Source organism: Nycticebus coucang, chromosome 7 (assembly GCF_027406575.1).
Source record: "Nycticebus coucang isolate mNycCou1 chromosome 7, mNycCou1.pri, whole genome shotgun sequence".
NCBI lineage: Eukaryota > Metazoa > Chordata > Mammalia > Primates > Lorisidae > Nycticebus > Nycticebus coucang.
The window spans coordinates 75,747,178-75,772,710 of NC_069786.1; the positions used below are offsets into that span (position 1 = coordinate 75,747,178).

General features: G+C 36.3%; 1 protein-coding gene across 6 annotated transcripts in view; it reads right to left on the minus strand.

The window, feature by feature from the left end:
- Positions 1 to 696: 696 nt before the first annotated feature.
- Positions 697 to 25,533, minus strand: part of SESTD1 (SEC14 and spectrin domain containing 1) — a 134,446-nt gene continuing 109,609 nt past the window's right edge. For 5 of the 6 annotated variants that reach the window (XM_053597673.1, XM_053597672.1, XM_053597674.1 and 2 more), the window contains 8 exons: positions 13,890 to 14,084; positions 13,245 to 13,359; positions 11,641 to 11,800; positions 8,111 to 8,192; positions 7,285 to 7,407; positions 6,348 to 6,539; positions 3,822 to 3,943; positions 697 to 1,416 (listed from right to left, as the gene is read on the minus strand). In XM_053597673.1, coding sequence (XP_053453648.1) covers positions 1,287 to 1,416; positions 3,822 to 3,943; positions 6,348 to 6,539; positions 7,285 to 7,407; positions 8,111 to 8,192; positions 11,641 to 11,800; positions 13,245 to 13,359; positions 13,890 to 14,084 — 1,119 coding nt within the window. In that variant the 3' untranslated portion in view covers positions 697 to 1,286. The remainder of the gene's footprint in view (positions 1,417 to 3,821; positions 3,944 to 6,347; positions 6,540 to 7,284; positions 7,408 to 8,110; positions 8,193 to 11,640; positions 11,801 to 13,244; positions 13,360 to 13,889; positions 14,085 to 25,533) is intronic. The other variant, XM_053597671.1, reaches the window with a different exon arrangement.

Sequence of the window (25,533 nt, forward strand, 5' to 3'; positions counted from 1 at the left end):
TGGGGAATAATACATGAGCATGTTTATAGACCATGATAAGGAATACGGCATACAATTCTTTGCATAATTTTGTATCAATCACAAGCCTAAAAAATTATTTTCAATCTTTTAAAAAATTTTTCTGAAATAAAAATACACAAAATTTAAATTATATGCATTTTGCCATTTAAACTTAATATAAACTTAAAAGCACTAACATTTTATGGTAAATTTTATTTCTAAAGGAGTCGTACAGTTGTTATTATTGGCCAAGTTAGATTTGCTTTACTTCTAGTCTATCAGGAGAAATTAAATTTTATTAACAATTGCTATTTTAGTACCAGAAAGATTATTCTGCTATAAAGGATTACACTGAAGTAATTATGTTTGCCTTCTTCCTTAGCTTTCCTCCCCCAAAGACAAAAAATCTTCAGGGTAGTTAATAATTTTGATAATAGTTTTCAAGTTGAAGAGAGAAATCAGAAATAAGATTCCATTATTAATAAGTTCTTAAACATCTAAATTGTTCTTCACAATTATTTTTCTTAATAAAACATGCTTATTTATTATATACACATGCTTACATGTGAATTTCCTGGCTAAAAATACATGCAACCACCATGAAAAAACAAGTATTAAACCATCCTCACAATCCTAAGAATGCCCTTTTAAATAAGGCACTCATGTTTAGAAATAGGATATAACTACCAAATTAAATAAGATGTTTAAAGAATCCTTTTATTAAGCACAGACAACTTTTAATACATTATCAATACAAATAGGAAAATGTCTTTTAATGAATATGATATATCAAAGATCTGAAGGGTTTTCTCCATATTGACACAATAAAAACAATCAATTCTGAAGAAAAATTACAAAGTAAAATGTGGAGGACACCACTGTCTACTAATAACAGTTTAACTACAGTCTAAGTTTACCGTATCACCTGGGGAGGAAGGGCAACCATTTTGTTAGAGAATTCCTAAAGTCTTATTAGCACCATTCAAAGCTTATTATCAGTTGTTCATCTACAAACTGACAGGTCAGGTAAAGCTTTAATGTAAGTTTTCAGTGCAATGTTTTATAGTTCCTTCTTTTAAGATACGTGGGAATCTATGATCTCAAAGCATGTTAAATAAGTATGCCTTGGTGGTTGCAAGGGGTTAACACATAGAGAGAAATGTGTCGTGAAAAGAAATGAGGCTTATCCTGGCTGTGAAATGCATTGTAATGTACTGGGACTAATGCTGTAGGATGCCGATGACATGCAGGGTGTGAACTGCAGATCTGGGGGAAGCTGGTGGCTATTAGCTGTCTGTGGTCACCATTTCAGGATGTCTCAGCTGCTGCCTTCTGAGACTAACTAGTTTCATCCTGTCTCTGATGTGTTCTGCAGTAGAAGCCATGTCACTCGGACTCCCAAAATATTGCTCGGTCCTAAAATCAAAAAACACAGACAAAGCCCACATTAATACAAATCTATGAACTGCACTGAATGCAAATGGAAGTAAAGATTAACATAAGAAAGCATATGTGAGCTAGGTGACGTGTAAAAATCAGTTCATTCACAGACATACTTTTTAACTTTGAATTGTAATTCAGTAGGAAAAATATTTTTTAAATGTCATAAAATACATTAAGACACGATGAGAAATATATTAGTGATGTAAATAGCATGTCAAATGTAATTCTGGTAATCTCAATAAACCAAAGAATGCAAAATTGGAGATACTCTGCTTTTTAGTTTGGGGTCCGTATGCATACACAAAATGTGTACACGTGCATGAGTGCTAAGGGCCACTCCAATTGCTTAGTAGAGCTGGGAAGTAAATTACATATTCATTTTAATGTTAAGATATGGTTTGGCATATTAATAGAAAAAATTTTATTTTATTCAATTTTGAAAGATAACTATATTCAGACTCACAGAATCTTTTTGGACTGGAATTGTTCTTGGAAATTATCTGGTTAACCTCTTCATTTTTTTTTAAATCAAAACACTAAGGCCTACAAAGTTAAATGTGAAGCTTGATCACACAGTAGAAAAATCAAGATTTGAATTGGGATCCTTAAAACAGTGAATCCTGAGAGACCATTCATTTATTTTATCAGGACAACATATAAAACATAAATCTATATAATCTGTCAACCAAACTTTATATAATTTAACAGATTATCATTATATTAACAATTATGAAAATATACATGCCTTTGAGAAATACTTAATTTATCCAAATACCTAAAATAGATATAAATTTTAACATGAGTATAAAATGGAATAAAATAACACTTTCGAATATTAAAGGAGGGTGTTTGTGAAATTTGAATATACAGTACTTATTCTTTCCTCTTAAAAGGATGAGGAAATGAGATGTGAACTATCTGTAGAGCTCAGAAAGAGAAGCCCAAGCAGAAACACCAGAGAGATGCTCCTAGGCTGAGCCGAGCAGAATGGGGGACTGACTAGGAGACGACCGGCGGTGAGATGCGGAAATGGGGGGAGAAGGAGGTAAGGGATCCTGGCACGGAACAACCAGGTCCTATAATATGGTTGCTAACTAAATTTTGTTCTCTTTTATTGCAGGTGTATTCAAGTTTATGCATGACCTGAGATTACCTAAGTGCAGACCATGAATAATGTTCTTGACCGGAAGGGAATGCTATCTTTTCAATATCATTCCCAAACAATCACTGGAAGGAAGCTCCTGACACAGTAGTAGAACAGCATCTGCTGTTTCAAGTACATTACGGACTTTTAGCTCAGGTCATTGTCCCACACCTGTAACCTGAGGAGGTATGCCTATTACGTAACTCTGTTTTTAGATAAAGAAAGTCCTCTAGAGAAGTTAAGCGGCTTGCCCAAGGTGTCACAGCTGGTTACTGGTTGAGCTGAAACAGGTGGCTCTGGAGTCCACACTTCCTTCCTCACAGTATACCACAACATACTTATGTTTCTTTTTTTTTTTTTTTTTGGCCAGGGCACGGTTTGAACCCGCCACCTCTGGCATATGGGACCGGCGCCCTACTCCTTGAGCCACAGGCGCCACCCCATACTTATGTTTCTATTCAGTGGTTTGGTTTTGATTGAATATCTTCTGGATCACCTTTGAATTATTTTCACTGAGAGAAGGTCTACATCACCAGGGATAAAGCTCTTCCTGATTCTTCTACTGATCTACTTATTTTACACTGGGTTATTTCATATTTTTGTCATCGATTATTTGAAATGGAAAGGAACAAGAAAATCAGGACCCCGTTCTTTTACACATGAAGAAATTAGGGTGTCATACATAGCACAGTGAAAAGAGAATGAGTCTGGAGCCAAACAACCCTGAGATGTATCCTAACTCTAAAACGCAGAAGCTATAAACTTCTAAGCAACTTACTTAATCTCTCTAAGCCTCATTTTCTTTACTTGTAAATCAGGAAAATCATACTGACCTAGTCCTTCTTGATCAAAAGTAACTGAAGGTGCCCAGCACCTACTATGAGCTCACTAAACAACAGCCCCCTCCTTTCCCCGTCCCTTTGCTGAATGAAGCCCTAAGTCATCCCACTGTTCCTTATCATCACAGCCAAGGCTAGAACCAAGTGTTCCAGTCTATTCAGTGATCATTCTTCTACAACAAGCTGTCAAGAAGTAACACATCTGGTGTCAGCAAGTACCAACTGTCACTGCTACTAAGAGTTATTTAGATTTCTTTTCATTTAAACCAATTTATAGAAATTGAAGATATAGACTAAAGCTAATTTACTTGGCTTTTGAAAGAACAGATACCCTTTCTTAATGACTTTAAGACTACACTGATAAAAACATAAAATCATAAGAACAAGCACCATACCCATCAGGATAAACTACAGGAACAGTTAATCTATCCAAAAGTGATTTGCCAACTGCTTCAATTTCATCAAATTGCTCCTCATCATTAATAGCTTCAGGCTCTTCTGGACAGTCTTGCAAAATCTGGTAATATCATCAAGAGACAGAAAGGGAATCAAGCACATGCAAATTTAGTAGAATGGAATGTTTTTTTGTTTTTTCTTAGCATCTTTATGTATATCACGGTACGTGGTTGATCCGTTACTGGCAAAGTTGGCTCAAGAAATTCAAACAAAATGAAATACAGCATCCCTACCAACAATACATCATTACAGTACAAAAAGGTCTAGGGTGATTTCCAAGAAAAAAAAACTAAACTTCTATTTGGAAAATAAGTTTAATTATTCTTTCATTCATTAGTAAACCATTTGTTGAACATTTTATATTTAATTAAGCTGCCTGAAATGTGAAGAAGTATAGATTCTATCTCAAGGAGCTTACAGACACCAAACATAAAATATAAATAAAAAACAATATATCCTTAAGGGTACAAAGACGTAACTGATGTGAAGACTTAGGCAGACACTGTACTGACCTAACTGATGTAAAACGATCAGGTTCAAATATAAGAAGTGCTACAGTCCTTGATGAGACACTATTCTCCCCCCTCCCCTTAACTATTATCAATTAAACTTAACTACAAAACGGTACTACAAAATTTGGGAGAGGGAAAAGGAAAAGAAGTATTTATTTTTGCATTATACTCCACTTAATTTAATCATGCTTATTTCAGCCCTGATGATAAATGAATTATTTTTATATTTCAAAACTCAAGATTTAATTTAGATATTTTTGCAATCTTTATACTATATAATTTGCTTATAGGTATATTTATACTAAATATGTATAAAATAGAAGATGGTCATAAGGAAATTAGTATCTGACAACAAGAGGCTTTATATAGGTTTGCATAGTAAAATAACCTTAAATAAAATTATAAGCAAGAAGAAAAAAGTTGAAATGTTAAAAACTCTCAACCATCTTAATTCTGATAAAACCTATTAAAGAGGTCTAGATTTTAAAATGTCCTTGCAGTTAGATTTTTTTTTTTAACTTTTTGAATTTTATTTTTTATTTATTTATTTTTATTGTTTGGGATTCAGGATTGAGGGTACTATTCAGCTATCAAAAAAGATGGAGACTTTACATCTTTTCTATTAATGTGGATTGAGCTGGAACACATTCTTTTTATTTTTTTATTAATTTTTCCAGGCAGACTTTTTTTTTGCAGTTTTTGGCCAGGGCTGGGGTGGAACACATTCTTGCAGGTAGATTTTAAGAGTAACATCCTAAAAAGTTACCAGTGGTGCTAGAAATTGGGTTAATGGTCACTGTTGGATGGTGGGGAGGAACAGCACTGTGACTGCCAGAGGAAGGGGGAGTTTCTGGGGTGCTGGTAATGTTTTGTTGTGTGAACAGAACACCGATTACCCAGGTATTCACTTTCACCTGTGTAATTTCACCAAGCAGAACATTTAAGGTCTGAATACTTTTTTATGTTAATAGGATACTTTATAATAAAACATTTCATTGAAACACTCAGTGGGTAAACAAGTTATGGCATTTTGCATACCTTCATTCATCATCATTAGGCCCATTTCAACCAAACACTCATCTGTAGGTTCAGTGGACAGCTAAGGAAGAGTTAACTGTGGACACTTTCCAAAAGATGTGTTTCATAAACAGACAGAAATTTGCTTAATTATTGACATTTCTTGGAACATCAGTTCCTTCTGTTCTACAGACCAGGCTATTACATGTACAGCTTATGTTTGTCATATCTTTAAAAAAGTATACTGTACATGGTCTATATATAAACTTTCATTAGAAGACATCACAGCAAAGTTAACTACATGATAAGTTCCCCTTCTGAATGGAAACTTTAGGCTTGGATGCAATAAATTTTTACAGGGAAGAGTAAGAAAAATGTTCTATTAAAAATTTGCCCAAATAACACCGAATATTTTACTTTTGGTTTTTGGAATTGATGACTCAGATTCATTAAAAATTCTAAAATGAATCTTTACAGCTAACACATAGAAAATAATTTTATCCTCATTCTCATTTTTTTATGTCTCCACTTTAAACTATAAAATTACCTTTTAAAAAATTTGTGACAATTAGTACTAGTTACCAAAGCAAAGTTTCCTTTACTGGCATAATGAAAAAGATTGAAGTCATGATAGTCTACAGAATAGAGGGCACACGCTGGACCTTAGGTTTTATAAAGAGAGAAGTAGCGTAAAGAGGACCTCCAAGTGGTTCCCGACTGTCTAATGCCAGTACTCCAAGCCCTGGGGTGGATTATGAAAATTTAATTGAACTCTCTCAGAAAATATATTATAACCTAAACAAACATTAACAATGGAACTAATACAAATATTGAAAAACAGATTAGTTGTACAATTACACTATTAAAATGAACACATTTCCAATGTACGTAATAAATACTATTGAGAATACATTTAGAAAAAGAAAAAAAGCAAACCTTTTCAGCATTGGAGTGAAATGCAATAGCCATTTCCAACCTATGCACTCTCTCTTCAGATGCTATTGTAAACTGTTTCCATACTCTGTTCAGCCGAGGAAGTGTATCCCCAGATGACCGAGAAGTGCAGCGCAAAGACTGGCACAACACAACTGTGGCCTGCAGCAACTGCCGGCCGTAATCATAAGTGCTCTAAAGAAGAAAAAGTAAAGACGAAATTATAATGGCAGAGTTCTACAGAGAAGGATGGGAAAGGTGTGTAGGAGGATTGTGGTGGCGATTAAGTGACCCTACTAGAAATCAGTGTGTATTTATTATTGCAAATTATCTGAATGCATAAATAATAAATGGGAAGAAATACTTTTAGTTCATAGGAAGTTTCTTTCTCATTAGGCTTTCCCCTCCTATTCTGTTTTCTCCATCTCAGTCTGCTAAATTTCACTGGCTAAAAAGAATACCTACTCATGAATTAATCGAAACAAGTGGGTGAAATTAGGTACTTTATAATTCCATATAGGAAACCACTACTGTTACAATATGAACTCAATTATAAATTAAGATACTTCTCACCATAAAAAATTTCTGTATTACGTTAATACCAGTAAGATGTAGAAAGTGGGATTTCTAATTTACTGATATTAACATATATTTCTCATTTACTTCTGTGAATGAACATTTGGATTGCCTGAAAAAAGTGCTATAATATATGACATAAAGCAGAGGGAGCATACAGAACTTGTATTTGGGGAAATATAAACCCTCTCAAGTTTATGCAGGCTAGTTTTGATACACCAGCTGACATTTTCTTATTTCTGTGATATATCTGGAATAACAAAACTAACCTTCTTGGACGTTGGAGGATAAAGTTACATTATAATCATGCAGAAAGCTAGTCAAACAGTGAGCCTGTAGAAAAGGAAGATAACCAGTTCTGCACCTGTGCAACATCAACAAATTTCCTATGCTTTTCAAGCAAAACTTTCGTTTCTTGAGCATCATCACCCAATCTGATGTGGGTCTTAAGTAGAGCGTCCAGAAGTTCACTTAGCCATTCCACGGCCTAAATGAAAATATGTAACAATAAAGCTGTATTCATATCTTTACTTACTGTATCAATAGGTCATAATTATACAAAGATCGCTATCATGATAATCTGTCAATTAGTACTTAAGTTCTAAATAGCTTATTTCATTCAATGCCAAAATAAATAAATTATGCCCTCTATTACTCCTCAAAATTTAAATTTGAAGGCAAACTTACTAAAAAGCAGTACTCTTTAACAATTATTATCATAGAAGATCATGTATTTCTACAATATAAATCTCGTGATCTCATTAGATACGTTTTACTATTTAAACGTCAGAAATTTCCTCTGTATGTGTATCAAACTGAACTGATGTTCTCAGACACTACACAAAGATATCAAATTCTTTATCTGGCATTAAAATTCTCTTGTGGGTTAAAAAAGCAACATACTACACAAGCCTTTCTCCTGGGATTTAACTGTCAACTTAGTAACAATAATAAATAATCTCAATCTCTAGCTCAATAGAGAATTTCGTTGAGAGGATAAGTCAAAGGAGATCAGTCAACTAGCTAGGAATACCAAATTTATTCTTCAATAGGATTAACTATTATATTATAGAATCTGACTTAATGAATTTGCTTTCATAGGACCATGAAAAATACACTTTTGTTTGCAGTTAAATGTAATCAATCTTCTAAGAAAATATAATGATATAATATGGCCAAGTGATCCTTACCTGGGCAGCATCTTCTTCACATTTAAATAACTGCACCATCTGCAGCATCTTTAACCTTCGCACATCTACCATATCTTCACATCTAACAAACCCAAACATAAATTTACTTCATTATTTCAGTTTTGTTGCTTATTATTGTAATGTCATTGTCTGGCACACATTTTATAGTACACTAAAATACTTAGTCCTCTACTACAGAGACAGAAACTATTTTGTATTGATTTGTAAGAATTTGATAAGTATCTATAACTATGTTACATCAAAACCTCAAAATACCTGAATTATACCGAATGACAAACCCTCCCGAGGATAGCACGTACTCTGCAAAATATTGAAGCAAAGCATAAACGCAACAGCACACTAAAACCCAAAGAAACCTCCATCGCCAATTAGCATTAAATAGTTTCAAAGGTACAGATGTAAAGTTTCTAATTTAGAGGATGACATTTCAAGGAATTTTTTAAAACCTAAATACTTCTCATTATATTATGTTACCTACAATCATATTTAATTCTTCATTAAAAAGACCACTCCACCTATATTCTTAAGAGAAAAACCTTTCAATGATTTCTGGTTATAAAGAAACGCAACTTTTTAATCTCACTGTGGTCTGCTTGGATAATGCAGATTAAATTTTTAAGGTGATTTGACTTAACTGGGCTCTGGTCCACTTCCTTCATTCCCAGGCAATTCCAGGTACTGCAGGTAGGAGGAGGGACTCCCACTGCAGTCCTGATTAAAAATAACAAGGTACCCAACAGGCTTTGGGCTCTACTACAGTTGATGTCGTTACATAAAGCTTAGGAACAGTACAGAAGTAGCTATCACAAGACATCTTTTAAATAAAGATGCTTTCAATAAAAGTAGTATCAATGTTAAAATGTAACTTGGTTAAAGTAATTCCATAGTGGACTGAAGGGAAGTGATGAGAATTATTTATAAAATCTAAAACTAAAAAAAAATGTAAGACCCTTTAATGATGAAGAGGATATCTTATGATATCATATATATACTGTATTCAACACACCATGTGTCGGGTACTGGATAGTGTTCTGGGGAAAAAACAAGATAGAGGTCTCTACTATCAAGACGCTCCCATTTTGGGAGATGGACTTTCAAATAAACAATGTAAGAACTATGGAACGAACTATGTAAAGGGTTTTATAGAAGTAGAGAGGAGCGAGTGACTGACGCTTTCAAAATCCAAAAAGGCTTGCTCAGATAAGTATCTCTGAACCTTAAAGAATAAGAACCCACTAAGTAGAAAATGAGCAAGTATTCTTAATTATAGATGCATGAAAGAGAAGGATGCATTTTAGAAAACTAAATACAAGTGTGTGACTTTGTGGGAAAGTTATGGAGGTTAAGGTTATGAAGGATTGGATTACGAAAGGTCTCCTGCATTATTCCAAGAAGACTGAACTTCATCTGAGAAAACAGGAGGTCACTGAATGAGGCGTTACACAATCTTTGTACTTTACAAAGATTATTCTTGTATACAACAGCTAGAGAGGAGCAAGGCCAGAGGCAGATAAAGAGAAGAGCCTCAACAAGGAAATGTTTGAGATTCAGAGAGCAGAATGTGAACATTTGATTGGGCTGTAATGGATAAGGAAGATGAAGTATATTAGCATAAATCCCCAAATTGGTAGCTGATGGTAACTTTAACCTAGATAGGAAATTAAACGAGAAGAGCAAGAAACAATTCCAGCCTGGATATACCAGGTAGGCAGTACTGAGGCATCCAGCAGGAAATACTTAGTAGGCTGGAGTTAGGGGTCTGATGTGCAGGAGCAGCATATTGGTAAAAGCCACAACTGCTACACCATGACCACACTGAAGGAGGTCGTTAAAGGTGTGAGACCGTCTAGGGAACACATAAAAAGAAGAGAAGTTAGCCTCAGAACAAACTCAGGAAGCAGTGACTTTCGATAGGGGCCAAGAAATCAGTGAAGAAGACCAGGAAAAAACAGAGTGCCAGGAGAAGGATCAGGAGGGTGTTTTCAAGGAAGGCAAGGCTGTTGGGGAGCTTCAAGAAGAAAGAAAATGTCAGTCATGTCCAACAATAATCTAAGTGAAATGAGTCAGAACTGAAAGTATTCCCTGGATTTTGAGTAAGATCCAGTATTTATTATATATGGCACCTGCAAAGTTACTGGTTAATACCAGTAAGAGCAAATGGAGTGAAATAGTGAGGGCAGACGTCAGACTGAAGAGGGTTCAAAAGTAAATTGGAGGCCCGGTGCCCAGAGCTAAGTGGGTAGGTCATCGGCCATATATTCCAGGGCTGGCAGGTATGAACCTGGCCTGGGCCTGCTAAACAACAACAACAAGCCGGGCGTTGTGGCGGGTGCTTGTAGTCCCAGCTACTTGGGAGGCTGAGGCAAGAGAATTGCTTAAGCCCAAGAGTTTGAGGTTGCTGTGAGCTGTGACATCATGACACTTTACCAAGAGTGACATAGTGAGACTCGAAAAAAAAAAAAGAAAGTAAATTGGAGGAGGTGGTGGGGAAGTAGTATGAATGCAGGGTAAACCTTCTCATGACTTAGTGGTAAGGAAGAAGAACTCTGACACTAGAAGACAAAGAGTTGCAGAGCGAGGTACATGAATGTGAATGAATTTTTTTTAAAAAGGAGAGATTTAAGCATTTAAGAGAGAGGCAAGGATCAGAGTAGAGAATGGGAGGTGATGAAGTGAAGAAGACAGGAGGGTGACCAGAATCACTGGAATCAGGGAAACACTGGCTTTGATAAAGAGGAGAGCGCTCTCATCCTCTATGGAGAAAATAATAAATGGATGGGTGAAGGCAGGCTATAGAAGGAACTTCTGCCTCATGCATGACCATTTCTTTGTGATATAGGGGGAGAATTTCTGTAAAGTTTTGTTGATGCTTTTAATATTTCTGAGTGCGCAAAATTTCTTATAACCATGCTAGATTGTGCACACTTACATAGTTTTAAGCCTCTACTTTCTAAATACTTCACAGTTGCTGTGGTGAACTGAACTTTCAAAGAATATTTTAAATTCCTAGTTCAATATCAAACGAAATTGAACATCATTAATCCATTATCTAATCCTTCTACAGCAAATAAGAGAAAAATGGATGTGTGACACCATATAAAAATTTAGATGAAGAGACAGATCAGTGTGGATGACACACAGAAGAACAACTCTCAAATTAATGGAGATGGAAAATCAAAATTCTCCAAAAAGGTATTCTTAAAGTAGAGCAGAGACACAGGCTACCACCTAGGCTACCCCATGGGGATGAAATGTGAAGTACCTGAGTATAATTGAAATTTTTACTAGCAAGTGAAAGGGGAAAAGTTCCCATTAATTGAACAAACTGTCGTTATCTGCTAGTACAATCATATACAATAACTATCACACCCACTCAAAACCTACTACATGCCTATTATTTAACAGGTAAGAACTTTTAGTTTGTACATAAAATATAAATTATGTGACTTTTCATGTTAATTAATATTATGTTATCTTGGTAAAAATTAGCATGAACAGTTAAACTTTGCCTTTGTTTCCTAAGTTGCATGTCTTCCATCACTCCTTGTATGTGGTCCACATTTTCTTTATTTTCGATGGTTACGTCTTTTCCATAAGCCCAGGATGCCTGATTGGAGATCTGATCCAGGAGACCTTGACCTTTTTCACGCAAACCTTGCAATCCCACATCTACAACAAAAGTTATTAGGTTAATCCCTTAAACAACTAAGGTACTTTCCCTGCCCCAAATAAATCCTTTCAGTAGATAATGTTCTTGAATTCCAAATATAACAGCTTTGTACATTACACTATCTTGGGATGAAGCCCTGTAGACATTTCAAACAGTAAAACCCTTCTTAATGTGGCTTGAACTAAAGCTTTCCCTCATGTCAAATTCTCCTTAAAAGGAATTTTCAAAAGACAAATTTCCATAAATAACAATTACTTAAAAAAAACAAACAAAACTGAAAGCTTAAACAAAAAGTGTGAGAATTTCTATTTTTCTATTTTTTCCTCTTTCTGCTCTCATGCAGTCTGACTCTTAGGAGAATGAGGCAAATATTTTGTTTAAAAATATATACACACTTGTTAAGATTTCAAAGTACTCAAGTAATGTATCATCAGTGTAAAAGGATGTGAACATTGTGAGTGAAGGTACAGTCCAGATTATACACCATGGGAAATGACATTTAGGATACGTTTATAAAACTCCAAATTAGGTATGTTTATAGGAATTCTCTTTTTCAAGGAAAAGTATGACTCAAGAAAACTCCTGACATTTTTAAATAAATTTCTTTTGGCATATTAAATATTAAATCTTCATTATGCATATTATCTGTTAAAGTAACAAAAGCTGCAAGCAAGTGGAAGGTCAGTACAAACACAATTTTTCAAATGGATTCTCTCAAGTGGTTTCCAGTAGTTAATTAATTTGGTATAATCATGTGTCACCACTTTCTATGAGTCTTCTGCTGCTGCTTCTGCTAAGTTCCTGTTTTCTCCCCTCCTTATTACGATCCCCCCCTTTCCATTTTCATATTCTGACTTAAGGAAGTTCCCTCATTATATTTCCTACTGTAGAAAAATTTTAAAGACGTTGATGCCAAATGATAGAACTAGCTTAAAATAATCGGACCCTTCTTCCCTTGGAGACTATATAACCTGGCAATATTCCTAGTTTGAAGAAACAAATGCACAAAACCAAACTATTATTTTTTCACAAGGTTAGGATATAGCAACAACAAAAATCATTGCATCCAACACAATTTGGGGCATACAGGGTTCACCACAGAACACTTCACGGCTAATTACAGTTTACGCATGCACTACAAATAACTGTGCATAGTATATGCAAGACACAGCACCTGTAGATATAGCTGGGGAAACGAGAAGGGCAAAGGCCCAGCGAAGGGTGGAGTGACCAACCAGCAATGAAAACATTTTCAGCATAAAGGATACCCCCTTAAGGGAATAAAACCTTTTTTATACTACTTTTTCCTGAATTTCCTGCAATAATTAAAATTAGTTCAATATAAGTTGACTTAATTGTCTAACAAAGTAATGGTATTTTTACAAAAAAAAAAAACAAAAAACAAAAAACCCTTATGTTTCAGCATTTTTAAAATCTGCTTACCAACACTTTTCAGCTTCTCTTCAAGCAGTTTTAAAGTTTGCTGAATCGATGCTCCATCAGCTGGTGCTACATCTACGCACAACATCCCTAATAAGCCATCCAACTGCTGAGACAACTAAAGCAGAGGGACACCAAAGAGATAACCCTGATGTAATCAGCATCTAAAGTGTTTAATGATTAATGAGGTTTATAGCTAATGAGGTTATCACAGTTACACTTGAAAAGACTATGCTGTTAAAAGACGAGGACGAATAATTAGGATACATGTTATCTGGAAGACGGAAGACACAGATGCATGCACCAGGAAAGACAAAGAAGTACGTTCAGGTCAGCAGAATACGAAATATCATTGATGCTTCCATTTCCGTCTATGTTATAAAGCTTAATCACTGAGAAACAGTCTAAATGAAAGATATCTACTAGTTTAGAACACTCTAGTTAGACAATAAAAGGTTTAACTGCATGCAGACTTAAAAATAAAATTTGTTTAAAAGAAATCAAAGGTTTTATCTCATTACCCCCACCAGCAAATTATTTTATTGTTCCAGAAAAATAATTAGGAGGCATGCAAACCTGCAAAAATTATGTGCAGGTAAGTATTCAGATAATTTGAAGAAAAGAAAAGCAATCAGAGTAGACACTTACATCTTGTGCAACACCATGAAATTCAAGAGCTGCTTGTAAGAGATTTTGCCTAAATTCCAGCTGACTGGCCTGTCGGTAACAAACATCACTAAGCTGCTGCTGCAGCGACTTGAGTTCCACAAGATCTTCCTCGTCCCCAGCATTCAAGAGGGCTGCAATTTGCTGATTAAGCTCCACGTATACTGCAAACCATTCCTGTAATCAAGGCGTTGCAAAGTAAATTAGGAATCAAATGATTTCCTGGGGGACATTACATTTTATAATTTCTCCAGATAAACTAATAAACATACATAAAAAAAAATTAAGGTAGGAATTACATAAATTGATGATGAAAAGTCCTCAACCCCCAAATCCTTCTACTGTGACCCCTAGACCTCACAGCCTACCAATAGCAAAATCCCCCATATCCTCATGCTGGCCTCTAAATGTTCCTTTTTCTTTATTGTTCTGAGTGAAATTTGTCCACCCTCAGAGAAACAGACCTGCAGCCCTATCAACTGATGACTGTTTTTGTTTCCACACCTGACACAGCACGAGCTGAAGGTGGGTTTAATGGTTACCTCTTTACTCATTACTGCTTCCAGACCACTTCCTCACCCTCTCCTCTCAAATACAACATCTCCTTTGAAGTGCGTGCTGTGGGATCACATTGATGCAGCTTTTCCTGTTGCACCCCGGAGGGGTTCATCAAAGGTCACCGCCTTCCTCTGAGCACCAGCCCTGGTACAGGCTCCTCCACCAACACCCTGAAATTCCAGTTCCTTGGCTCTTTCCTTCACTTCCAACCATCTGGTACTCATTTGATCTCAGCAACCTCCACCATGGGCAATAAAAACTTGTTATCATAAACTACTCAGTTTCAAAATCTCAGTTTCATGAATCCCATTCTCTGACCATCAGGTCCTGACTCCTCCATATGCCTCTATGAATATGCTCATACCCACAACCCATGGAGTCCATCACTCTACTGACCTCAGCATGCCTTACTGTCCAGCACGTGAGAGCCCATGTCCTCACTTCCATCCTGGGTCAAAGTCTGTAAGCACCTCCTTGCATACAACCTATGCCTGTGCCCTGCTTACCTGCCTTCCATCAGATTTACCTGCCCAAACCACAAACCTGGTTTCCCTCCTATATCAGAGGGTTGAACATGGCTAGATAAAATCAACCATGTGGATAAGTCTCTTTTTAAATCTGTAACTCAATAAACTCAAATGGGTCTTTGGTAATCCTTTTATATTTCTCTATTCAAAATTCATTCTTGGGATTATTTGGGGTTTTTTATTCCTTAAATTTCCAACTTGATATTCATCTCTTCACTCACAGCCAAAGATCTTATTTCTTTTTTTTCCCTTTTTCTTTTCTTTCTTTTCTTTTTTTTTTTTGGAGACAGAATCTCACTATGTTGCCCTTGGTAGAGTGCCCTGGCATCCCAGCTTATAGCAACTTCTTCCAACTCTTGGGCTAAAGCAATTCTCTTGCCTCAGCCTCCCGAGTAGATGGGACTAGAAGTGCCCGCTACAACGCCTGGCTATCAGATTTTATTTCTTGATTCATTGGGAAGCAATCAGATGAGAACTCTCTTACCTTCCCACCAACAAATGTATGAACACCCCTTCTTCTGTACCCCTGTGCTCTGTCCTCACTAGGTAATAATGGGGGGCCTGTCCCTTCTTTTAAGGCTAGCCTCTCTGCTTCTACATTATACCTTATCTTCTGTTCCTTACACAAAGCTTTGCTCTTCTAATTATCTTCTTTCTCTCCCATCAATTTTTCTTTCTCAACTGGATCATTCTTACCAGCATACAAAAAACTATAACATATTAAACAACAAAATATACACTTAATATGTGTGCATTTCACTATGTTGATATTAAACCTTATTTTCTTTTTAAAAAAACCTCTTTTAAAGGAATTCTTGGTACACATTCTTTGTTTTTCATTCTCTTTTTAATCTATTTTAATTAGGATATTGTCCTTTCTACACTGTAAAACCAGTTTTTTCAAGTTCACCTAAAAGTTCACGTTGCCAAATCTGGGGCTCTCATTGGACCTCAGCTGCATTTAGACAAGTGATCACTTGCTCCTCCTTACACAATGGCTTCTTCTAACCTTCCTCTTCTTGCCCTTTACATGTATGCTGACCCAGGGTCCTGTTTTCAGAGGCTCTCCTTTTTTCTAAATCGATACTCAGTTGGTTTGGATGACTTTATCCAGTCCTATGCCTTTACATAACAGCCATAGGCTAATAATTACTAAGTTAATTAATATCCTCAACTTCCACCCCTCTCTTGAACCCCAGATACTAATACCCAGCTGCCTACTAGCCATCTTCATCTGGATAACTATTAGGTATGTAAAATTTAATCTGCCACCTGAAATAATTGATTCTCCATTTTCCCAACCAGCTTTTCTCCCAGTCTTTCCCATCTTCACATTTGCTAAAACCAAAAGCCTAATTCTCCCGTGAGCAAGACTCACTGAGTGAGCCTTGTGTCTGTCAGTTTTCTTTACTTCTACTGAGTCCATTCTATCAGCCTCATGCCTTCCACTGTCACTGCTTGTCCTCACCCCCTTAACTCTACACATCGGCCAGTGATCTTTGTAAAACATAAAAATCAGTTCTCTGCTCGAGCACCCCTCCGATGACTTTTCATAGCATTTACAATAAACTTCAAGTTCCTGTTCACGGGCTAAAAAGGCATCACCTGTCTCGGCCCCAACTCCTTCTCCACTTCATCTTCTGTGGCTCTGCCTTGCTCACTACACTCCAGCAACGCTGACCTCCCTGCTGTTCCTCAATCCTGTCCCTGCCTCGGAGTGTTTCTACTGCTGTGTCCTCTATCTCAATTACCCATTGCTGGGATTACTCCTTCACCTCATTTTGAGATTTGTGATTAAATATCGTGTCCTCAGAGAGGCCTTTTTCAAAAGTCACACCTATATTGCTCTCCACTCCCCATCTCCCCAACTTAAATGCCAATTTCATGTGATACTATATTGTCAGAGCCCAGAGCAACATGTAACATGAAGTGTGTGCTCAATTCCCATGTGCTGAATGAATGCATAAAACACACTCGGCACTTGGATTTACTGACATTACATTAAGTAGGCGATGGGTGGTTTTGCCCTCCAGGGAACATTTGGCAATGTCTGAGACATTTTGGTCATCATAACTGCATCTAGTAAATAGAGTCCAGTGATGCTGCCAAATGCACATAACAGTTCCTACAACAAAGACTTATCCAGCCCGGAGTAGCAATAGTGCTGAGGTTGAAAAATCCTGCTTTGTTCAATGGTGGTGACAATATGTGCCTTACTTATTTTTTTGGCTATTGGATAGATTTAATTAGATAATACATATAAAATACTTTTAAAACTGTATACTTAGCATAATGGTTAATGGACTTTTAAAGTAGAAAACATTACATGAAAAAAATTATCGCTGTCATGTTCTGAAATAGAAAGGATTTCTATCACTGTCTTACTTATGGTACTTATGACATTTTTTTTTTTTTTTTTAAGTTTTAAAAATGTTTCCATTCTTTTCTTTTTTTTTTTTTTGTTGGGGATTCATTGAGGGTACAATAAGCCAGTTACACTGATTGCAATTGTTAGGTAAAGTCCCTCTTCCAATCATGTCTTGCCCCCATAAAGTGTGACACACACTAAGGCCCCACCCCCTCCCTCCATCCCTCTTTCTGCTTCCCCCCCCATAACCTTGTCATTAATTGTCCTCATATCAAGATTGAGTACATAGGATTCATGCTTCTCCATTCTTGTGATGCTTTACTAAGAATAATGTCTTCCACTTCCATCCAGGTTAATACAAAGGATGTAAAGTCTCCATTTTTTTTAATGGCTGAATAGTATTCCATGGTATACATATACCACAGCTTGTTAATCCATTCCTGGGTTGGTGGGCATTTAGGCTGTTTCCACATTTTGGCGATTGTAAATTGAGCTGCAATAAACAGTCTAGTACAAGTGTCCTTATGATAAAAGGATTTCTTTCCTTCTGGGTAGATGCCCAGTAATGGGATTGCAGGATCAAATGGGAGGTCTAGCTTGAGGGCTTTGAGGTTTCTCCATACTTCCTTCCAGAAAGGTTGTACTAGTTTGCAGTCCCACCAGCAGTGTAAAAGTGTTCCCTTCTCTCCACATCCACGCCAGCATCTGCAGTTTTGAGATTTTGTGATGTGGGTCATTCTCACTGGGGTTAGATGATATCTCAGGGTTGTTTAGATTTGCATTTCTCTAATATATAGAGATGATGAACATTTTTTCATGTGTTTGTTAGCCATTCGTCTGTCGTCTTTAGAGAAAGTTCTATTCATGTCTCTTGCCCATTGATATATGGGATTGTTGGCTTTTTTCCTGTGGATTAATTTGAGTTCTCTATAGATCCTAGTTATCAAGCTTTTGTCTGATTGAAAATATGCAAATATCCTTTCCCATTGTGTAGGTTGTCTCTTTGCTTTGGTTATTGTCTCCTTAACTGTACAGAAGCTTTTCAGTTTAATGAAGTCCCATTTGTTTATTTTTGTTGTTGTTGCAATTGCCATGGCAGTCTTCTTCGTGAAGTCTTTCCCCAGGCCAATACCTTCCAGTGTTTTTCCTATGCTTTCTTTGAGGACTTTTATTGTTTCATGCCTTAAGTTTAAGTCCTTTATCCATCTTGAATCAATTTTTGTGAGTGGGGAAAGGTGTGGGTCCAGTTTCAGTCTTTTACATGTAGACATCCAGTTCTCCCAACACCATTTATTGAATAGGGAGTCTTTCCCCCAAGGTAAGTTCTTGTTTGGTTTATCGAAGATTAGGTGGTTGTAAGATGTTAGTTTCATTTCTTGGTTTTCAATTCGATTCCAAGTGTCTATGTCTCTGTTTTTGTGCCAGTACCATGCTGTCTTGACCACTATGGCTTTGTAGTACAGACTAAAATCTGGTATGCTGATGCCCCCAGCTTTATTTTTGTTACAGAGAACTGCCTTAGCTATACGGGGTTTTTTCTGGTTCCATACAAAATGCAGAATCATTTTTGCCAAATCTTGAAAGTACGAAGTAGGTACTTTGATAGGAATGGCATTGAATAGGTAGATTGCTTTGGGAAGTATAGACATTTTAACAATGTTGATTCTTCCAATCCATGAGCATGGTATGTTCTTCCATTTGTTAATATCCTCTGCTATTTCCTTTCTGAGGATTTCATAGTTTTCTTTATAGAGGTCCTTCACCTCCTTCGTTAGGTATATTCCTAGGTATTTCATTTTCTTTGAAACTATGGTGAAGGGAGTTGTGTCCTTAATTAGCTTCTCATCTTGACTGTTATTGGTGTATACAAAGGCTACTGACTTGTGGACAATGATTTTATATCCTGAAACATTACTGTATTTTTTGATGACTTCTAGGAGTCTTGTGGTTGAGTCTTTGGGGTTCTCTAAGTATAAGATCATGTCATCAGCAAAGAGGGAGAGTTTGAGCTCCTCTGCTCCCATTTGGATTCCCTTTATTTCCTTGTCTTGCCTAATTGTATTGGCGAGAACTTCCAGCACTATGTTGAATAGTAAAGGTGACAGAGGACAACCTTGTCTGGTTCCAGTTCTAAGAGGAAAAGCTTTCAGTTTTACTCCATTCAGTAAAATATTGGCTGTGGGTTTGTCATAGATAGCTTCAATCAGTTTTAGAAATGTGCCACCTATGCCTATACTCTTCAGTGTTCTAATGAGAAAAGGATGCTGGATTTTATCAAATGCTTTTTCTGCGTCTATTGAGAGGATCATGTGATCTTTATTTTTGCCTCTGTTAATATGGTGGATAACGTTTATGGACTTGCGTATGTTAAACCAGCCTTCCATCCCTGGGATGAAGCCTACTTGATCATGATGAATGACTTTTTTGATGATAAGCTATAATCTATTGGCTAGGATTTTGTTGAGAATTTTTGCATCTATATCCATGAGTGAGATTGGTCTGAAATTCTCCTTTTTGTTTGGGTCTTTTCCTGGTTTTGGTATCAGGGTGATGTTTGCTTCATAGAATGTGTTGGGGAAGATTCCTTCTTCCTCAGTTTTTTGGAATAATTTCTGCAGTACAGGAATAAGCTCTTCCTTGAAGGTTTGATAGAATTCTGGAGTGAAGCCATCTGGACCAGGGCATTTTTTAGTTGGAAGCTTTTTTATTGTTTCTTTGATCTCAGTGCTTGAAATTGGTCTGTTCAGGAGGTCTATTTCTTCCTGGTTAAGTCTAGGGAGAGGGTGGGATTCCAAATATTGATCCATTTCCTTCACATTGTCAAATTTCTGGGCATAGAGTTTCTGGTAGTATTCAGAGATGATCTCTTGTATCTCTGTGGGATCAGTTGTTATTTCCCCTTTATCGTTTCTGATTGGGGTTACTAGAGATTTTACTTTTCTATTTCTAGTTAGTCTGGCCAATGGTTTATCTATTTTATTTTTTCAAAAAACCAACTCCTTGTTTCATTAATTTTCTGAATGATTCTTTTGTTTTCAATTTCATTGATCTCTGATTTGATTTTGGATATTTCTTTTCTTCTACTGAGTTTAGGCTTAGATTGTTCTTCTTTTTCCAATTCCATAAGATCTCTTGTGAGATTGTTGATGTGCTCTCTTTCTGTTTTTCGAAAGTAGGCATCCAAAGCGATGAATTTTCCTCTCAAAACTGCTTTTGCAGTATCCCACAAGTTTTGGTAGCTTGTGTCTTCATTGTTGTTATGCTCAAGGAAGTTAATGATTTCCTGTTTTATTTCTTCCTGCACCCATCTGTTATTCAACAGAGGATTGTTTAATTTCCATGGCTTAGGGTGGGGTTGAGCATTTTTGTTAGAGTTGAGTTCCACCTTTAGTGCCTTATGGTCTGAAAAGATACAAGGTAAAATTTCAATTCTTTTGATTCTGTTGATATTTGTTTTGTGTCCCAGGATATGATCAATTTTGGAGAATGTTCCATGGGGTGATGAGAAGAATGTATATTCATTATCTTTGGGGTGGAGTGTTCTATATGCGTCTATCAAGCACAGTTGTTCTAGGGTCTCATTTAAGTCTCTTATATCCTTGTTTAATTTCTGTTTAGAGGATCTGTCCAGCTCTGTAAGAGGAGTGTTAAAGTCCCCTGTTATGATGGTATTATCAGATATCATATTGCTCAGACTGAGTAAGGTCTGTTGCAAGAATCTGGGAGCATTTAAATTTGGTGCATAAATATTTAGAATTGAAATGTCTTCTTGTTGTATTTTTCCCTTGACCAATAAAAAGTGACCATCTTTGTGTTTTTTGACTTTAGTTGCTTTAAATCCACATGTATCTGAAAATAAGATTGCAACTCCTCTTTTCTTCTGAATTCCATTTGCCTGAAAAATTGTCTTCCAACCCTTGACTCGGACCTTTAATTTGTCTTTTGAAGCCAGGTGTGTTTCTTGCAGATAGCAAATGGATGGCTTGTGTTTTTTAATCCAGTCAGCCAATCTATGACTCTTCAGTGGGGAATTCAAGCCATTAACATTTATGGAGATAATTGATAAGTGTGGTAGTATTCTATTCGTCTAATTTGGTGAGAGTCCATTGCTTAGTTTTATCTTTTGCATCAGTGTGGAGGTTAGGTTCTGTCCTTTGATTTCTGAGTTCTTACTTTGCTGCTGATCCATTGTGGTGGTCAGTGTGCAGAACAGGTTGAAGTATTTCCTGTAGAGCTGGTCTTGTTGTGGCGAATTTCCTCAATGTTTGTATATCCGTAAATGATTTGATTTCTCCATCAATTTTGAAGCTTAGCTTAGCAGGGTACAGAATTCTGGGCTGGAAATTGTTCTGTTTAAGTTGATTAAAGGTAGATGACCATTGTCTTCTTGCTTGGAAAGTTTCATTAGAGAAGTGTGCGGTCACTCTGATGGATTTGCCCCTGTAGGTCAACTGGCGCTTACTCCTGGCAGCTTGCAGAATCTTTTCTTTTGTCTTGACTTTGGACAGGTTCATCACAATGTGTCTTGGAGAAGCTCGGTTAGAGTTGAGGCGACCTGGGGTCCGATAGCCCTCTGAAAGCAGTGTGTCAGAATCTTTGGTGATGTTTGGGAAATTTTCTTTTATAATATTCTCTAGTATGGCTTCCATTCCTCTGGGGCATTCTTCTTCCCCTTCTGGAATTCCTATAACTCGTACGTTGGAACGCTTCATAAAGTCCCATAATTCTGACAGTGAACGTTCTGCTTTCTCTCTCTTCTTTTCTGCCTCTTTTACTGTCTTAGTTATTTCAAGAACTTTGTCTTCTACCTCTGAAATTCTTTCTTCTGCATGGTCTAACCTGTTGCTGATACTTTCCATTGCATCTTTAAGTTCCCTAATTGACTGTTTCAGTTCCTTCAGCTCTGCTTTATCCTTTTTATATTCTTCATATCTTTCATCTCTTATTTGATTCTGTTTTTGGATTTCCTTTTGGTTATTTTCCACTTTATTAGCAGTTTCCTTCATTGTTTCCATCATTTCTTTCATTGTTTTCAACATGTGTATTCTAAATTCCCTTTCTGTCATTCCTAACATTTCTTTACAGGTGGAATCATCTGCAGTAGCTACCTCATGGTCCCTTGGTGGGGTTGTTCTAGACTGGTTCTTCATGTTGCCTGGAGTTTTCTGCTGATTCTTCCTCATGAGTGATTTCTTTTATCTGTTTCCTTGCCCTAATTTTCCTTTCACTTCCTCTTGCTCTTTAAGTTCTTGTGCCTGTGGAAGTTGTGGGCGGGTTTAGATGGATTGAACACACGCGACCACTTGCCGGTTTTCCACTGTTTTAGTCCTCCTCTTGGGGTCCAGAAGTCTCTCGCTGACTCCCTGTATCCTCATAGGAGTGATGATAGGCAGATCCCACCAGCCAGAGATGCCTGGAGTCCTATCTCCCCAGACTCACGGTGCCCAGATGCAAGGAAGCTGTCACTCGGCCACCATCTTGCTCCGCCTCCTCGGTACTTATGACTTGTTAATGCTCTAAATAAACAGATCTAAATTTTTGAAGAATTAACAGCAATGATTCTAAGAAAAGTAGTAAACTAAAGAATAGAGCCCAAGGATAGCATTTCTCAGTGAAAATTACCCACATTAGACCATCTGGGGTACTTATTAAAAATGCCTAAGCTCACCTCTGAGCTACTAGATCAAAGTCTCTGGGGGTGTGGCCCTGAATTATGCATTTTAATAAGCACCTCTGATGACTCTTAAGCCACTAAGGTTTAAGAACCACCACTGAGAAGCTGATTTCTTTCCTCATTTGAATTTGTAAAATAACAGATCTAACAACCTAACCAGGTATGTCACTATAATGTACCGACTAGTATATCTCAAGAAATTAACACCTGAAACTAGAGACATTGATATTACTGATTGAGGGTGTCGCAAATAATTAATTAATATCCCTGGGATGTCGGGGGGAAATCTTGCTTACACATCTGTATACATTTATAACTCATCAACATGTTTTGTCCTAGAAAGTAGAACGCAGAATGTACATAGAACCTTAGATGAACAGGCCGCATTCAATTCATTCCTGGCCATTCTCTGGTCTATCTCTCACCTATCTTAGGTATACTTAACTATGTAGAAAATGATTATTTTATAGCAAAATAAGATATCAAAACTCAGGTTTGGAATTTAGATTAAGATGGTCAGTAAGAAATGAGTCTGAAGGTTCACATTTAGGGACAGAAGCAATGAGGACTGACACCGCAATCACATATACATTTGTGGTGATGCATAGTTGGTGAAATGAGTATTCGTGCATCATACCATGAGACAGAAATCTCCATTGCCAACTCACTCAGGCAGTCACCCCAATTGATTTTACTTTGACTAGATATTAGGGAGAAATGGGTGTTGACTTGTCATGTAGACCCATTGTTGTTTTGCTGCTTATTCAAGGCACAAAACACCAGCATGCAGTCACTTTGGAGACCAGAAGTCAGCACTAGGGGATGGTGGGATACTGACAGTTTTGGCTGCATTTTCCTATCACGTGCTGCTCCTACCATACACTTCCCTCCACCAAAAAGATAAAATCAGATTCATCGCAGAGATAAAATACCTTTAAATTACTTGTCAGCTACTACATTCATTTCCATGTACCTTAACATTTTTTCTACTGTGTTGTATTTAAAAGCCAAATAAACTTGTAATCCTTGACAAAAATTATATATTAGTAGAATTTTCATTTTTCTATGTATTAGTAGTCAATATCCTAACAAATTTGGGGTTTGTAGCTTTATATCTGCATTATGCTTTTATGTAGAACCTAAAATTTAACGCTTGACATTGTGTTTTAATACCAAATGGTATGTTAGGAATCTTCCCAAATCCAACCCTTAATTAGCTGTCAATACTAGAAATTTGTCATTATAATTTCCAAAGATGGAACAATTTTAATACATTCTTTAAACTGTTGACTTTTATTTATGAAGAGAAGAGAAAGGTTTAAATGAAATATTAGAATATCTTAAATATCAGACATAAGCTATTACATTCATTCAGCATCAAACAACCTATCCTCAAGGTGACAATGTAGTGCCATCTATTGGTTGAAATAAGTACAATCATCTTTTTAAACCTTTTAGGGTGCAGAATTTTTACCATATTCAAGAGTAGAAAGATTAGTGAATGATGAACCCCAGTAAATCCATCCAGTTTCAATAATTATTAACTCATGGTCAATCCTGTTTCATCTATACTGTCCCTACGTCCCAATTTTGAAACCAAGCCCAAATATCACATAGGATTTAAAGAAATGAAGTCCATGAACAGCCGTCGTGTTTCTTTTCTTTGGGGAGCATATCTATGAATGCAGATGTCAACAGACATGTATACATTCTCAAGTATTAAGAGTGTAAGAGTGAAAAATAAAAGCTCTATCTTAAGCATATCCCTGGATCCCACCAAGTAAAAAGAGATCTGTGTTTCAATCATAGTCCAGCTACTCAATGATTAAAATATGTAGTGTTGCAGTTTCTCTCTAGAATAAAGTGGTGGGTGAGAATAATCCATAAGTTCCTTTTCAATTAAAAAATTCTGTATAGTGATTCCACGTTATAAGTATGCTTAAGCATATGGGCCACCCATAGGCAATTTGTTTCCTTAAGCTGATTTTAAAACCTTGGAAATATATTAAAAACACAAAAATAACTAATAGGAATCACTATTATACACCACCTGTAATTTCATTCATATTATTATATATATAAAATGTACTTTCCAATTCCTTTGTGAATTATATATGTATGTGTGTGTGTGTATATATATATATAGCACAGTATGTATAAATCCAATTTCTAATTATAATAATTTCTGTTAGCATCTTTTAAAAGTAATAAAATGTAAATAATTGTCTTTAGGATCCTTATGCATCATGTACCCTACTAGAAGAACTTTTGGGATATTTTAACAAGTAAATCCTCTTATATGTGAAGTCTATAATGTTCTTATGCAAATACTGTTTTTAGGAATTAAACAGAGGAACAAATTTTACTATACTATATGATATGGTATGATACTATTGTGACACACTCTAGAACAATCCACCAGGTTCAAATTAATCACAATCTACATTAAAAAAGTATTATTTAAAAAGTACCATGAGAATCGAAAGATTATATCCTCAG